This window comes from Peromyscus leucopus, chromosome 4, assembly GCF_004664715.2.
Source record: "Peromyscus leucopus breed LL Stock chromosome 4, UCI_PerLeu_2.1, whole genome shotgun sequence".
Classification (NCBI taxonomy): Eukaryota; Metazoa; Chordata; class Mammalia; order Rodentia; family Cricetidae; genus Peromyscus; species Peromyscus leucopus.
Window position 1 is genome coordinate 60,206,791 of NC_051066.1, and position 17,748 is coordinate 60,224,538.

Here is a 17,748-nt window from a genome sequence, read left to right on the forward strand (position 1 = left end):
GGCATGCTGTTTGTATGTGTGTGCGCACATGCATGTGTGTGCACTGTGGTAGTGCTTCTTAGTATATGTGGCTGTGGGTGCACACATACTTGTGCATGAACTGTGGTAGTGCTTGTTTGTATGTGTGGCTGAGGACATATTAGGAGAGTAGAGAATGTCTGTGGAGGTCAGAGTATAACCTTCTGGTTGATTCTTGCCTTTCCACCTTATTTGAGACAGGGTCTGTATGCTGCAGCGTAGGTTGCCTGGGAGCTTCCAATTCTCCCATCTCCTAGTAGGGGCATGCTAGGACTATAGATTTGTACTATGTCCTGCTTTTCCCTGGGTTCTGACAATCTGAATTCAGGTCATCAGGTTTTCCTGGCAAACACTTTTTCCCAGTGAGCTGTCTCCCCAGCCCCAAGAAGCATGCCCTTTTTGAAGCCATTAATATACATTTCCAATTTTCAGTTTTATTTCCTCCACAAAATGGCTTTTGTCAATTTTTTAAACACTCCATAGCAATGAACAAGTGCTTAGTTTCCCACACTTGTTATTTTATACTAGTTTTGTCTATATAATAGGCAAGTAATAATTTCAGTGGCTAGTTTTTGGATATTAGTGAGGATAAGTATTTTTGTATATTATATATTCACTTTTATAAATACTTAAAATATCTTTATCTTTATTTGAAGTATTTTTTCATTTTCATTCTTTTTTTTTTTTTAAAACTTGTCCAGTGCCTCAAATATTGAGATACTATCTTCTTAATTCTTGTACTTTTTTCCCAGTTTCTCTTATTTGCATCTCAGGTGTACAGAAATTTTCGATTTTCATGAAATCCAATCCCTCTATCTTTATATTTTCTTATATTTTTCTGTGTTGAGAGAGCCTCCTCAAATTTAGCTTATGTAGAATGTGGGATAGAGCTCTGATTTAATTTTATCCAAACTGTGAGCCAGTTTTACATAAGAACAAGTGCATTTTGTCCTTGCTGCTTTGAATCCCATCGACTCTCATATACAGAATGTTTGTTTGTTTGTCTGGGGTTTGGTTTTGAAACAATAGAGAAAGAAAAATGCAATTTCCTAATGAAGTTACAAACTGCACAGGCATCTATAAAGCAGTCTTTTGGGGGGCGTTTATTTGGGCACAGATGCTTCCTTACTGTTGTTCTTTTTACTAAATTCCTATTAAAAATATTTTTTTTTAGCTATTTATTTTTTCTTATTATGTGTGTGGGTGTTTGCCTACTTGTATGCCCATGCACTGTGTGTGTGCAGTGCCCACAGAGGCTGAAAAAGTACACAAGATGGAGTTCACCAGTGCGCCTGGAACTGGAGTTACAGAGGGTGTGAGCCACCGTGTGGGTGCTGGGAATCGAACTTTTGTACTCTGGAATCAAACCCTGGGCCTCTAGAAGAGCAACCAGTGTTCTAGCCCTTAGAAATACTCTTGTCTACCCGAATGAGAGTCTAGTGGATAGCGATAGTTTACTCACCATTTTGAAATAGTTTTGCCGTCCATTTCATCTTAAAATTTCCTGGCTTTGAGAATAAAACCCAGAAACATGAAGCATGTCATAGAATAATGCGTATTTTAAAAACCATTTTTATAATTAACATTTTTTTTTTATTCTCTCAAGACTTAGTTGTAGGAGCTTTCGGTGTGGATCGAGCTATCTTATACAGGTATGTACCGTATTCTTGAATATAGGAATATTCTGAATTATTTGAAAAAAAATTAGTTAAGTACTTGTTTTTGAATTCCAGTTTAATTTCTTAAAGTAATAACATTATTTGTTCTATTCAGGATTTGCTGCAAATAGTATATATTCAAGGAAGTCTTAAAGAACAGAGATCTGTAGTTTTAAGAAATATTTTTAGAAAAATATTCAGAAATTCCCTTCATTAGCTTTTAAATTTTGTTTGGAGACATTCTTCTGCATTTTCAGTCAGTCATCAAAAATGTGTGAGTAGTAGCTGGGAGTGACCTTGCCTGTGTACTGGCCTCTATTCCTAGACTCCGACAAAAATGAATTTAAGACAGTAGAGGTTTCCATTTTCCTAGAAGAGGTGCCTGTGCCTCAGTGCTATGTGACCATAAAGGTGGTATGTCGTAAATATCAAACTCGTTTATTAAACCAGAGCCTAGTGTATAAATTCTCATTCCTCAGCTGTACCCATGCTCTCAGCTCTGGATGTCATCACTTTCTCTGCCTCAGAACACCAGCTGGCCTCTTAAGTAGGTTGAGGTTCCTGCTCTGTTATGGGCTGAACTTGGAAGAGTGTTGTTACCACGGGAGCTGTGTAAGGCACTGCGATCCATCAACTCCTTCATAGCCATGGAGAACATAAACTTTCAGATTTCTAGACTTTTATCATTTGAAGCAGCTTCTTTGACCTGACCCCACTGGTTTTTAATATAATTCTTAGAGTTGTACATCTGAATTTTGCAAAACCATGTTTAAGGCTGAATATCTTTTTATTTGAAATGCTTTGAGACCAGAAGTGTCTCAGATTTTGTAGCTGTATGGGTTTTCAAGTATTTGTAGAGACTTGCCAGTTAGGCATGTTTAATCTAAAAATCCAAAACTTGAAATAGTCCGAAACATTTTTGAGCATCTTGTTGGTACTCAAAATTTTGAAAGTCCATAGCATTCCAGTTTGGATATTTTAGGCTATGGGAATACTCTCACTGTATATTTTAGTTATAAAATATTGTTAATAAAGAAACACCTCCATGAGGTAAATATTTAAATAATTGAGAAGGTGAACATGGGCAGGAGAGAGGACCCTAGTTTAATACCAAGCACCCACATAGCAGCTCATAACTGTCTGTAACTCCTGTTCCAGGGGATCTGACACCCTCACACAGACATACATGCAGACAAAATACCAGTGTACATAAGATACAAATAAATAATTTATTTAAACATTGCAGTTAGGAGCATATGCTGCTTTTGCAGAGGACCCAAGTTCAGTTCTTAGCACCCATGTCAGGCAGCTCACAGTGGCCTGTGACTCCATCTCCATGGGATCTGATGTCCTTTTGTGGCCCCTGCATGCACCTGCGCTCACCCCCAGTCCATACACATAATCAAAATAATCAAAACAAGTATTTAAAACAAGCATACAGTAAACATGTGTATGCTATACTGTAAATACTCTACTCATTAAGAAGTCACATTTTCCTTTGTGTGTGATCTGTGGGCATTCTGCCTGCATTGCAGGACCTTTTCTCCTTTCCTTTTCACATGCCTGTCAGCACAGGTGGGTTTCCAGCACTCACATGCCTCACTGTGTCCCCTCTGATTAGTCCGATGTCCTACAACTAGTAACAGTTGTGCTTTATTGTGCTGAATTCAGATAGGCCAACCATTTGTCTCACTTGCCTGGCATTGAGCAATTGCCAAGATGCAGGACTGAATCAGGTCAGTTGTGGGTAAAATGAGACTGTCGGTCATCTTATGTTTCCATCTAGGCTAGTAGGCTAGTGCAATTGTTGATGTTATTACCAACAGTAGTGGCCGTTGAATTGCATCTGTGGTGAATAAGAATTTAATCAATCTATTTTTAAATAACATTTTATCTCTTTTTTCCTTTTCCTCTTTAATTTAAAACCAGAGCCAGACCGGTTGTCACCGTAAATGCTGGCCTTGAAGTATACCCAAGCATTTTAAATCAAGACAATAAAATCTGCCCGTTGCCTGGGACGGCTCTCAAAGTTTCCTGGTAAGGATCTTTGGTTAGGACTAGTTGTGATTAAGATGAACAGCTGAGTCACTGTAGCGGCAACAGAGTTAGGTGGCGGGGCTGAAATATCATTGAGGCAGCTTCTGTGAATGCAGTCTGTGTCCATGCCGGATTAGATTCGAGAAAGTCAAGTTTCAGGAAAGCTATCTAGGAGGTCCAGAAATGATAATATGAAAGACCTCAAAGCATTTTAAATTAATTTAATTAATTCTAAACAGGCTCTTCTGAAAATTTGAATTTATAAAAAGATATGTTTTTCTTGGACTACATACATGTGAATAATGTTACAAAAATTATTTTCTCTTAGTGAATAGTGTTACAAAAATTATTTTCTCTTAGTGAATAATGTTACAAAAATTATTTTCTCTAACAGTGTGCTGGTCTTTTGCTTGTTACACACACACACACACACACACACACACACACACACACACACTGTATTTTCACAAATCCAGTATCTGAGTTCTCTATATCATAATTTCTTTTTTGTCTTGCATATGAAATTTTCATGATTTCTGCTACATTTTCATTTAAGTGTACTATAGTTATTTTTTTTTACTTAAATCGAGTCGTGTTATTTTAAAACTTAAAAATTTTCATCTACGTCAAAGTAAATATAAAAGTTAACTAATGAAAAGTCTGGGCTCACATATAATGAGAGCCACGAAGTGCAGCCTGTCTCGAGGAGCACTTCCTGGTTCCTACACAGAAAAGCTAGCTAGAATCATGGGTGTAATAGGACAGGAGCAGATCGGCAAACTGCAGAGAAAAGAGTCTGAGGAGGGAGGGCTTCCTCCTGGCTTCCTGGAATTATTTCTGTAAACACTGGAAGCCTGCCATTCTTACTTGACGTTGAATTCGGTTAAGCAATATGGAGCGCCAGCTCCTTGCTGTTCTGGTTGGCAACCAAGCTGCCAAGGCTTTGGCTTCCATTTTTGCTGCTCTTCTCGGCACTCACCTTTCCTGGGGGTGGCGCGTAAGTGTTGCTAATTTAGTCAAAATTAGAAGGTTTCAAACAGATACCTAGAGCAGTGTATGAGATACAACACCATTTTATAGAAGAGCCTTTTTACAGTCGTGACTAGGGTACAGAGCGGCAAATATATTTTACATCATATTTCAGTGAATAAGAGACCGTGTCTCAAAAAATAAGGCAGAGAACAATAGAGGAAGACACCCAAAGTGGACTTCTGACCTCCATATGTGTTCACACAGGCGAGCTCCTCCCTGCATCTGTACGCACACGTGCATGCAAACGCAAACACACAGACACTTAATGCATAAATAAATAAATAGAAGATACTAAGACGTGAAAGAAGGTGAAAGTTTTTTTGTGGCGCAGACTCCTCTATACCATCAGGTTTCTGCACCTGTATTTGTCAGTTCATCCAATTATGGATAGAAATAGCCAATAAAAAACTGTCTGTTCTGGATATGCGCAGATTTTTTTCTTGTCATTCCATAAAGATGCAATATGGCAGGTATTCACGTAGGATTTACATTGTATTAAGTATTAAAACTACTCTGGGGATGATGTAGCTGTATGCAGACACAATACCGTTTTTTTTTTTTTTTGTTTGTTTTTGTTTTTTTATCAGAGCCCTCAGTATCCACTGATTTTGGTCTCTGGGAGTGGACGGTTGGTTCCTAGAACTACCCTCCACTACCCCAGATACCAAGAGGTGGCCACATTAGAAAAGTGAATTTGGGTGGTATTCTATATTATACCTAAACTAGATTGTAGGATTTACATTTGAAAACATTTTTCTTGCAGTTTTAACGTCAGGTTCTGCTTAAAGGCGGATGGCAAAGGAACTCTTCCAAAGAGGCTGAGTGAGTATCTTGTGCAGAATCAGTGTGCTCGGGGTTCTGCAAGTACACTGCTTATGTTACACACAATCAGGGCACACAACCAGTTACTCAAGTAGTTGTTGTTATCATTTTAATCTGCACTTTTATGCTGAAGACATTAGGATACATAATTATCTATCATTACTTTCTTAGGCAGCTTGTGGATCCATTCCGATGTAGTATATTTGTTGCTGGACATTATGAGCATGGGAATGGTAAATAGGCAGCATTTAGAATGTTGAGTGGTTAATGACGTGAGGTAAAGAGGTGTCACTGGGGAGAGGTCATTGTTTATGAGTCCCTGCCCTGCTGAGAACCGGGGAAGGCTTCAGCCTTCCTTAGAAAGGGTGAAAAGTTTGTGCTACTACATTTAGTCTGTGGAGCCGACACCATTCCTTCTTAGCTGAAATGACTGAAATGACAGCTGAGTGGATAGTGACTTCTGCTAGCAAGTAGGGATAGGGTGGAGAAGAGTGCCAAGAGAGCTGGCTGCTCTCAGTGTGGATGTGCAGAGGATGGCAAACGGGGCCTCGCTGGAACACCAGTCTTGTGTAGAGACCTCAAGGAAATGAGAGAGCGGGGGATGCCCGGGACTGTTTCACACCTGGAAACGGCCCCGAGAAGCCTGTGGTGGAGTAAACCCACTCTGTTTTGAAAAGCCGCCAGGGTAGGGCAGAGCAGCTGTCAAGACCAGAGAAGGGATACACCTGCATTCGAAATTAACATTTAAAGAAATTTACCAAGAGACTAGAGGTTTTAAAAATTTGTGCTCTATGGGAGGAGGGAGGAAGGAGGAGGGGGGTGTCTGTGGATAGCATGAGGAGTGAGTAGAACATTTCTTAATAAAGAAAAAAAAATTGTGATGTAGAGCTGGGAGGCGGTAGCACACACCTTTAATCCCAGCACTCAGGAGGCAGAGGCAGACAGATCTCTGTGAGTTCGAGGCCAGCCTGGTTTACACAGTGAGTTCCAGGACATCTAGAGTTTTTTCGTAGAGAAACTTTTTCTTTAAAAAAAAAAAAAGTGTAAAAGTAAAACAAAAAAGAAAAAGAAAAGAAACTACTTAAAGAAAAAAGTGTTAGAAGGCAGTAATTATAACAACTGCCCGGGTATTAATTTTAAATGATTCTTAACCTATTAGGCTTTCTTTAGTCACATGTTGCAGGAAGGACATACTCAGTTGTCACTTTAAGGGGCAGCTTCATTGGAAACGCTGTTTCAAGTCATATAAACTATTCATAGTACGCAATATAATGATTGGATGCGCACCAATCAATACTTCTTATCAAAATCAGCAAGACAGTTGGATTAATAGTAGAATTTGTGTGTGTGGTGTGTGCCCATGTGTATTGTGAGGGGGTGGAACCCGGGGTCTCACACTCTACTACCAATCTGCACCGCTCATCCAGTGATAAAAGTCTTAATTTACTTCTATTTCATTCCGTGATGTCCTTCCCTTAGCTTAAATTAAAAGCCATTTTTTTTTTCCTTCTGATAACCTGGTTCCATTACCGTCACTGTAATTATGTATGGCACTTTTGGGGGATGAGTGAATTATTTAGTTATTATTTTCTGGAATTAATATGTTGCTGTCTCACCACAATGCTTAGGCATTTAATGAATGTAGAAGTAAGTTACTTTTCAGAAATGAGTTTTCCAGGAGACCTCTAGATTGCTAGGACAGTGACTTGCCCCCAAGGAATGTGTTGGTTATAAATGCTTTGGTTTGTATAGACTTCCAGGTGGAGCTTCTTTTGGATAAACTCAAGCAAAAGGGAGCAATCCGACGAGCACTGTTTCTCCATAACAGGTCCCCAGGGCACTCCAAGAACATGACTGTTTTCAAGGGGGGACAGATGCAGTGCGAGGAGCTGGTCGCCTATCTGCGGGTAAGACGCACTCCGCACCGTTATCTTTTCCTGTTCATTTCTCTTTCCCGTGGACGATTTTTCTCTTCTGTCAGTCAGCTTTTCCACTGTCAAAGCTCAGTGGAGATAGTTCACCCCTGTCAGATGGGAGATTGAGGAGGCCCTCCACTACGGTATTACTGAATGAGTCGTGAGAAAACTTATTTCTTAAATATGGCTGGACTCTCAAGTGTCCAAAGAGTAAGCAGTTCGCTCAAAGTCCCCAGTGGCTAAGTTTGAAATCTGAGTTGTAAACCACTGTGTGAGTCTAGTGTGAGGCAAGAGATGGAGTCCAAGGCAGGGATGGTTTGGACTGTCGACATCACCAGGGATTGAGATTTACCTGGAGCCTTCTGCAGTTTGAGACTTGACTGAGCCTTGCCTGGCACGGAAGGGTCCTGGCACAGAGGTACATCCTGACTCCAGCATGAAGAAGTCCAGTTTGGGAAGCTGGTGACATTGAATCAAGCAGGAATCTGTTGACTTAGTCACTCATTTGCTTTTGCGTGTTTATTTATGGTGTGTGATGGTTTCACTTGCATGTATGTATGTGTGTGCCCTGTGTGTGCCTGGTGCCTGTGGAAGCACCAAATCCTCTGGAACTGTACTTACGTACACCTGTGAGCTGCCATGTGGGTACTGGGAACTGAAGAGGTGGGTACTGGGAACTGGACAGGTGGGTACTGGGGCTTTAGGGGCAGCAAGTGCTCTTTCATGAGCCATTTCCCCAGCTTCATCAGATTCATTTCAGAAAAAGAAAAACAACTACCAAAACCCCCTCACATTTCATGGTCAGGAAGTAAAGAGAGAAGCAGCAGCCAGCTTCCTGCAGTCCCTTCAAAGGCATATCCCAAATAGTAAGACCTTCTACTAGGCTTGCTTTTCAAAAATTTGATGTGTATGGGTGTTTTGCCTCCAGGTGTAACTGTGTACCATGTGCATGTCTGGTGCTCATGATGGTCAGAGGGGGCATCAGATCCCTGGAACTGAAGTTACAGATGACTGTGGATTGCCATGTGGGTGCTGGGAATTGAACTGAGGTCCTCTGGAAGAGCAGCCAGTGCTCTTAACCGCTGAGCCATCTCTCCAGCCCCTAGGCTTACTCCTGAAAACATCTGTGATCTCCCAATATTACCAAGCCTTTACCACATAGACCTGTGGTGGATACTTAAGATCCAAACCACTTTAGAAATCAGTAATAGAAAAGTAAGTTGAAAAGTGATTTTCTGAAAAAACACCAGAAATGTGATTTGAGGTGAAAGTGATGATAATGGAGAATTATTTTTACCTAATTATCATGAAAATTCTATACATCACAGTGGACTATCATGGAAGTAGAATATAGGGGAAATGTATGTGTACTTTAAATGTTATTTAATTTAAATGAAATGTTTGACAAATTTGAAAAAATTAACAAATACCTATAAAATTTGAAATTGAAAAGGGACATAGTGATAGATAAAATTGAGACTTAAATTACAGAATTTCTTGAATAATTATGTACCAACATAAAAGAAAATTTGGATTAAAAAGAAGAAAAATTCTTAGACACATATAACATGCCTGCTATAAGAAGATATGAAAAACTAATAGCTGTAGGATCACTCATATCTTTATATGAAATATATTCATTATATATAATGTTTATATGTAATCATTATATGATTTATACTCATATCTTTATATGGGTGATCCTATTGCTATTTTAAAAATGGAACTTTCATTGTAAGTCGTTTTGGGGTTTTGTTTGTTTTTGAGATAGTGTCCTCTGTCATCTAGGTTGGTCTTGATCCTCCTGTCTCCACATCCCAAATGCCCATAAAAAAAATCTTTACACAAAGAAACATAAGGCCTTGATGACTTTTTTATGCAATACTCCCAGAATGAGCCATTTCTGATAGTAAACACACTTCAAGAGAAAAGCTGGAAAATTTCTAATGTTCTCTGAAGCTTTACATATGTCAAGCTACCAAATTAATAAGTAGACCAAAATGAATTAATTCTAGGGTGAACTAACACTAAGAATTTAAAAGGAGAACTTTCTACATGAATAAAGAAAGAAAAAAACCTGACCATCTTCCTTGGCTGCAGACTTAAGAGACAGGAGAGGCAAGCATCTAAGTCATGAATGTGAACAAATACAAATTTAAATTAACTGAAGTCTGCCAATGTTTGTTACTAATCAGGGTGTGATGGATGGAAATTCATTCGTTGCTGGTGACCCTTTAGTAGTTATGAAGTTTTGGGACAATAACTAGTATAGTAACACAGAACTGATGAGTGTTGCCACTATTTATAAGAATCATCATTGCAACAATTTTTTGTAATAACAAAACCAAATCCAAATAACACAAGTAATCTTAGACAGAAGAATGGATAAACTGTCATAAGATAACATATTGACTTGAAGTGAAGATTAATCTTGAATATATGGATGAAGCTCAAAGTGTTAAATAGAAAGAAAATGATTATGTATGCGCTCATTTCCAGTTAGCCAAAAGAAAAAAAAAAAATGAAGAATGCACTGCTCTGTGTTTATCAGTGTTTATGCAGTATTTATCAGGTCTATATAAAACATGGCACCAGCAAATCAGATATATAAATATCGACCATTATGAAAGAAGTGACCATAAAAGATGTGAAGACAAGCTTGAAAACCATGGTCTCAATAGAGCAAGCAGGGATGGCAAATTGAAATTTTAGCAGCTCTTACCCTGAGAAGGGAAGGTTGAGAGGGAAAGGCAGAAGTCGAACAACTTAAACTACTTTAGTGTTCTGTTTCTACGTTGGGTAGTTGCCTGGGTGCTGATTTTACCGTGTTGACATAAAGTAACAGCTCCATTTAAAAGAAGACAAGAAAATCACTTATTCTGGGAATGTGAGTGACCATGGCCTGGAAGCCACCTCCCCTGGAGCACAGAGTCTAGGCTGCGTTGTGTGTGTTCTTACAGACACAGAACAAAGGAGGTTGGCAGGGTCATCAAGTAGGTGAGAGAGAAAGGACAGTATAATATCTTCTGTAGAGTCCAGATGTCACATTTAACAAGGGAGAAAAATCTACAGGATTTAGATCTTTAACTCGTTCTTTGGTTGCCGGAGGCGAGAGATCCACCAGGCTCATGAATTCCAGTAGTTAAATCTAGCAATCATAGAAGTAAGTCAGATGCTGAGATTTATATCTAAGAGCTATTAAAAAGACAAATGATAGCCTCTTTATCTGCAGTATTACATCTCTCCATAATTGGCAGAGGTCAGCGGTCAGCAGGATATTATATATGTATGTGGTTTCTCCAGAGAACTTTGGTTGACAATTAATGTGCTTCATAGGTATTTTTGTGAGTCAAATTTTACATTATGAAACAAAACTTGATGAGTAGTTTTTACTGAACAACCGTGTGAGTTTCTCTTCATGCTTACTACAGTTACCACAGTGTTTTAGAGGTTGTTAGAATTGAAGGTTCGAAGGATAAATTCGCCTGGTTTTGTGGCTTCTCTGGTTGTGGATTCCTCCAAATAGTTTAGGTTGATGTCATCTTAACTTGAAGTTCTTTTGTTTCAGGATGAATCTGAATTTAGAGACAAACTCACTCCCATCACTATTTTTATGGAGTATCGGTTGGACCACAGAACGGCTGCTGACGATACAGGCTTGCAGCCCATTCTGAACCAGTTCACTCCCGCCAATGTCAGCCGGCAGGTAAAGCACTTCCCAGTTTATTTCTTATCTTGTCCTTTGATCTTTTGTTAAGGTTTTACAGTTTGTGTTCATAAATATCATAAGGGATTGTTTTTTACAGTGTTGGTAGATGTTTAACTAAACAAACCAGAGGAGAAATAATCCAAAGAGTTAGGTCTGAAATCTTTAAATCTTTTCAGTAGTCATAGGCACTGGAACACAGGGTCACATTTCATATACATAGAAGAGTAAAGTGATCCAAGGAAAATAACAAAATACCAGTTTATTTGTATGAGTTTTTTAGTACTTACTGAACATCTACAATGCTTCTTTTATTTTGTATTGAAGTATATATATATACATATATATATATAAATATACTTTTATGTATATATCATATATAAGTTTTGCTGAGTCCAGCACTGTTTAGTCCTGGAAACCTGACTGGGAGTGCTGAGGGACTGCAGGACAGACAAGCATACATGCACAGAAAAGCTGGGATCAGGTGGAGTGTGCGCACTCTTATAGAGTGGCACCATCCATCCATCACACAACTGAGAGCTGTAGTGTGATTGTTACGTACAGCACAGGGGGAGGGGCTAGCTGGTCTTGTAGGAGGTCTCTGGAGGTGAGCAGTCTCAGGCCCTAAACATCTGGGAGGAGGAAGCTGCAGTTGCTAGTTCTTACACACACTGCCAATTTTTGCACTGCGACCAGAGGAAGGCTTTGCCAGTTCTGACCCTGACCTGTATGGGGAAGGCACTGCCATTCCTACGGGTCTGAGGCATTGGTCCTCAACACAGCCATGCCCATGTCAAACAATACACATTGGCTCAGGACTCCATCTGCTCTATACACGTTCCCTTGGGTCTTCCTTGGCTCCCCACAAGCAATTCTTTTCATAAGGCAACACAAAACTTCAGTTTGGTAATTTTGCAAAAAGTGTTGCAAAACATCTGTCTTTAAATATTATTATTTCCTGTCTCACCCCTGTGGTTTATTTCCTGTTCATAGGGCTAGGTTAACACTATTCTCTCAGAATTCATTAGTGTGTGTTAGGTTGTCATATTGTCTTTGACCTCCTTTCTAAAATCTCATGAGCAGCTTTTATTCTGGGGGCATAATGGTAATACGTACGACAACATAGAAAGCAAATTGCAATATTTTTAAAAGTTCATTTTTTATATATTTTAACAAACATTATGTCTTGTTTTGTACCTTGATAATTTACTATATAGGCTTTTTTTTTTTTTAACTATCCACTAGGACTTGTGAACAGTTCTGTGTTCACATTTGATGTTTGGGGTGGGTGGATGTTGTACCGATGGTTCATTTAATATGTGAGCATCTCAGTAGGTGTGCTTTAATGTGGTACTTTATTCAGAAATAACTTTTTACTTGTGTATTATAGTATGCATTTTGAGATATGGTCTGTGATTTTTTTTATAATTTTATATTATTTTAGAAATCTTTATCATTATCATTACTATTTTTTGAGACAAAGTCTGAAAATAAAATAAACTGAGAATGACTTTGCCTTTATTTTCCTTTTTTTCCCTCATGTTTTTGTTCCATGTATCCTACCAAGATCTGTCTGTGTCCTTGTAGTCTGTCTTTTGAGGTTTGTTTTTTTTTCCTTCCCTCACACTCTTCTTTATGGTACATTCCCATGGCCAGATACAGAAAAAACAAGTTTAGACTTTTTCGCTGTTTTCTTCAGATTTATCATTTTACTGCTGTTTTTTTCTTTTCTTTTTCATTTCTTTCCCAGTGGGTTTGTAAATGCTGGGCTTATTTTGACCATTTTCTCCTTCCTTGATGTGTGCAGTCAATTTCTATGATAGCAGCAGAGGCCACACTGTCTTAATGAGGAGTTCTTGCAAGGACATTTATTTTGTCCCAGTTCATACATTTCAGACAGGAGCACAGTTAAAATGAACCCTCATTTCTTGTACTAGATTATATTCCAAAATGCTAACAGCTAATTTGAGATATACAAAATTCTAAGCACTTATATTTCATCATTTTTTTTCCTTATTCTTGATTGCCTACTCTGACATGTCTAAAGATGAGTGGCCAGAATCCATGTAGAAAATAATAACATATTTTTCTTTTAGGCTCATATTCTACTTGACTGTGGGGAAGATAATGTCTGTAAACCTAAACTGGAAGTTTCTGTAGATAGGTAAGTTTTACTCCAAACAGTAAATATAAAATATAAGAAATTTAAATGGAAAAGCACACTTTTCTTTTCAAAATGCTAATGTTTTTAAGGAAAAATTCTTGCAGTAAAGGATAATTTATAATTAGCATATGATAATTCATGATTAGCATTAGTATAAGACAATAATACCATAGTTAAAAAATACCCACTATGCTTTGACTAGGTGCCTGGCTTGGTAGACTTATGACCATTAGCTTTGGTTGTACCGTGAGTCCTACTAATCTTCTCGATACAATCATTGTGGACATGCTGTGAACTGAGGAATGTCCTCACCAATATGACACAGGGAAGACTGTCATGGAATTATGACCAAAGATCAATTAGCAAGAAAAATCAAAGAATTAGAAGCACACGCACAGATATAATGTGACTTTGGTAATAATATGTGTGGGCAGCAGTGGTGTGTGACTGGCATCAGTGTTCTAGTCACAGAGAAGAGCACTGAATTTGCACCCAGTGTGCTATTTTCTGTGTTCTGTTGAGCTGTGGAGGAGCCTTGAACTCTCCTGGGACAGGGGAGGAAGTCAGTCCTGTTTCTTTGAACAGTCCCATGCTCCCCAGGAAGTCTTTTTCTCACTGTTGGATTTGAATTAACTTGCAGTGATCAAAAGAAGATCTATATTGGGGATGACAACCCTCTGACCCTGACCGTGAAGGCGCAGAATCAAGGGGAAGGAGCCTACGAAGCGGAGCTCATCGTCTCCATCCCACCGCAGGCAGATTTCATCGGGGTTGTCCGAAACAATGAAGTAAGCAAGCTGCCCCTTTGAAAACCACAGCACACTCCCAGGTCTTATTAACATTAATGAGGTAGTCCCTATTTAGTGAGGCCCAAGCTTAGCCATTCTCTCTAAGACTAAATTGCTAGACAATAGAGTGCCCATCTTACATAATTCCTTTCAGGCCTAATACTTTGAATAATATATTGATGTGCAATCATTACGTTTGCCAGCCGAGCATCTGAAAAATGAGGTCAGGTAGATAAAGTCTCTAAGCCTGCCCATCACATTATTAGTCAGAGGCAGTAGGATCAGAATCTAAGTCCTCCAGGGAGCTTCCCAAGGCTTTCACATTTACATGCAGTGGTTGTCCACAGTGCTGGTTTCTTTTTCTAGTTGCTCAAATAGATTTATTTGCTTCATAGAGAAAGGAATTTAAATATCTACTGGATATGGGACAGGGACTTTGTAGTTTCTGCTTTCTTGGCTACTATTAATTTTCTTTCTACATTCCCCCCAACCCCACTCTTTATTTTTTTTTTTTTTTTTGTCCATCAAAGGCCTTAGCAAGACTTTCCTGTGCATTTAAGACAGAAAACCAAACCCGACAGGTGGTGTGTGACCTTGGAAACCCCATGAAGGCTGGAACTCAAGTAAGGTGTTTTAATTCAATTGATTTTTCTCCTTATAAATAGAGCATAAATATTTCCCCCTATAAATATTTTTTTCGCTAGGTTTCTTTATAGTAACTTCAAAATAAGTTGGGTTTTTCTTTGTTATTGTGTTTGTGGACAGTGTTAAGGACTCAGCCCAGGACCTTGCACATGCTTGGAAAGTGCCCTCCATACTTAGCCATGTTTCCTTTGTGTTTAAGACAGGCTCTTGCTGTGTAAGGTCAACATGCCCACAAACTCAGGCTCTTGCTGTGTAAGGTCAACATGCCCACAAACTCAGGCTCTTGCTGTGTAAGGTCAACATGCCCACAAACTCAGGCTCTTGCTGTGTAAGGTCAACATGCCCACAAACTCAGGCTCTTGCTGTGTAAGGTCAACATGCCCACAAACTCAGCTTCTTCCCGGCTATGCCCCCTTACGTGCTTGGTGACAAGGGTGGCGTGGACCACCAAGGCAGCTCTAGGCAGTGTCTTTATTTTTATTTATTTATTTACTTATTGTATGTACGAGTGTTATGCCTTTGTATGCATGCACGTATGCTACTCACACTGTGTGGAAGTCAGAGGACAACTGTTGGGAGCTGATTCTCTTCTTCCACCATGGTAGGACCTGGGGACTGAACACAGGTCATCAGGTTTGGTAACAAATGCCTTTACTTACTGAGTGATTTCACTTGCCCTCAAAGTAGTATCTTTAAGTTAGTGTTGATTTAGAGTTTAGTTATTAGTAGAGTTCTATTCAGTTTAACTAGGATATTAAAATTATAGTTAAAGCTGCATACTCTTCCATAAACTTCTCTTCACGCTGCCTTAAATCTGGTGAATAGACAAAAACACGATTTCAACTAAGGACTAAAATCATAATTTTAGTATTTTGAGCTGCCAGGGTGTCTATGGAGCCTTGAAAGCCACCTTGGCACACACTAGGACCTGTTACTCTTTTAGGTGAGATGATGCCGTCTTACTAAAGCCTTATATCATCTAAGTAGGAGAGACTTAGTTGGGTGAGTCTCCCCTTCTGATGGTGAGCGGGAAGCTTTAGGGCAGGAAGCCAAGCACTCAGGGAGGCTCTTCCAAAGTCCTCTGGAAGGGAAACAGTCCGTGTGTGTTACTGGTACTGAGGAAATTATAGCTGTACATGAGATGCTTTCCAAGAAGCTTCACTGACTGGCACACTGATGGCAGTTATGTGCAGATCTGTTGCCATGATCTAAACACTGCATGCTTTTCTAAGTGTGTTTCCACAGGCTGTCGTTATTCTGCATACATGCTCCCCGGGGAAGAGCTTTTCATTTTCTCATTCTCTCTGGTTTTCTAGCTCATACCTCCTTTAGTTCCTAGTTTTTCTAAGTAGCCAACTCCAGTAATGTGAGTGCAGCCACACAGAGGTACCATTTTTACATATCATTTATGTGATCCCCAAGAAGCCTGCTATCTTTTTTTTTAAAAACTTATTTATTTTTATTTTATATGCATTGGTGTTTTGCCTATATGCATGTCTGTGTGAGGGTGTCTGGTCCTCTGGAACTGGAGTTACAGGCAGGGAATTGAACCTGGGTCCTTTGGAAGAGCAGCCAGTGCTCGTAACCACTGAACCCCAAGTCTGCTATCTTATACCTTCTGTTCAGTTTTCTTTAAAATCAATCAGTACTCTGCCTGCTCAGGATGTCAGGTGCTGGGGAAGGGGACTGGGAGAGGTGTGAGGAGAGAGAGCATGCTCTTGGTCCAGCTCCTCTAACTGTGCTCTGATAAACCCTCCAATGTTTCCTGTCTGGCTTCTTAGCTCAGGTCAGTGGTCAGCTTCCTAGAGCGACGCTTATACTCAGTTGCAATGTTTTCATTGCAACAACAAACATTGTAATCTTTAGAAAGACAGTTAATATCATAGGGAAGTATGATTATAATTAATAATTGTTAAGAAGCCTCCACTATGACATCAGTGGAAAATCGGCTGTAATTATTTTTGTTCACTTTTACCATAAACTCATAAAAAGCATATTTCAGAACGCACCTTTTTATTTGGATGTCAAGTTTGAAGTTTCTGATTTAAATGAGCCACTGACCATCACTGTACCTTTCCCTCTCCAGCTGTCTGCTGGCCTTCGTTTTAGCGTGCACCAGCAGTCAGAAATGGATACTTCTGTGAAATTTGACTTGAAAATCCAAAGGTATGAAAACAATGTATTAGGCTAAAATAACCATTTTTCCTTATAAATATATTCTATACTGCTCCTCAAAGATGGAATAATGTAGATTAAAATTTCAGTACTTTATTATAGGGTTCTTTAATCAGTATTTAATTATACAAATGATTGTCTTGTTAATTTGAGTTTATAAAACAAAATTAAGCACTAGGAAATAAAATTTATCTTCAGTTTTGAATTACACGGTAATTAAAATAATTGCTTGATTGGTAGGACTTGAGTTTCTGTACCGCTTTGAATTGTTTAGTTTTAGTTCCTCTGAGTTTTCCCTTTTAGAGCTTTGATGATAAATGTGCCCAATTCAGTCCTGAGCATGTTTTTCCTTTTTCAGCTCTAATTCTTTTGACAATGTAAGCCCAGTTGTGTCTTACAAAGTTGACCTTGCTGTTTTGGCTGCTGTTGAGATAAGAGGGTAAGTGTGAGTCTCAAGTTGTTGTGATTGCTTCTGAAATGTAGCTACTGGACCCTGGCTTCCCATGGACAGCCCCGCCAGCTTAGTGCTGGTTTCCCAAGGCAGTGGGCTCTGTAGAGATAAGACCTTGAAGGTGTTCCAAAAGGCACAGTAACAGCAATCTTAAAATACATTGATTTAACTTTCATGGCACTTGCTTACCGATTAATCTGATGCACGCTGATTTAGCAACAGTCAATTTTATGCATAGAAAGCTTGTTCATTCACAAGCTTTTCCTTTGAGGCTTTTTAAAATTAGGTCTGATTTTATTCAACTGAATACAGAATACTTAGGAAAATGCACTATGT

The 17,748-nt window shown here is 39.1% G+C and overlaps 1 protein-coding gene across 2 annotated transcripts in view; it reads left to right on the plus strand.

The window, feature by feature from the left end:
- Positions 1–17,748, plus strand: part of Itgav (integrin subunit alpha V) — an 81,097-nt gene that overhangs the window by 47,576 nt on the left and 15,773 nt on the right. For both annotated transcript variants that reach the window (XM_028884443.2, XM_028884444.2), the window contains exons 14-23: positions 1,625–1,670; positions 3,606–3,713; positions 5,509–5,567; positions 7,320–7,474; positions 11,052–11,189; positions 13,286–13,353; positions 13,994–14,141; positions 14,672–14,764; positions 16,873–16,952; positions 17,320–17,400. In XM_028884443.2, the coding sequence (XP_028740276.1) occupies positions 1,625–1,670; positions 3,606–3,713; positions 5,509–5,567; positions 7,320–7,474; positions 11,052–11,189; positions 13,286–13,353; positions 13,994–14,141; positions 14,672–14,764; positions 16,873–16,952; positions 17,320–17,400 (976 nt within the window). The remainder of the gene's footprint in view (positions 1–1,624; positions 1,671–3,605; positions 3,714–5,508; positions 5,568–7,319; positions 7,475–11,051; positions 11,190–13,285; positions 13,354–13,993; positions 14,142–14,671; positions 14,765–16,872; positions 16,953–17,319; positions 17,401–17,748) is intronic.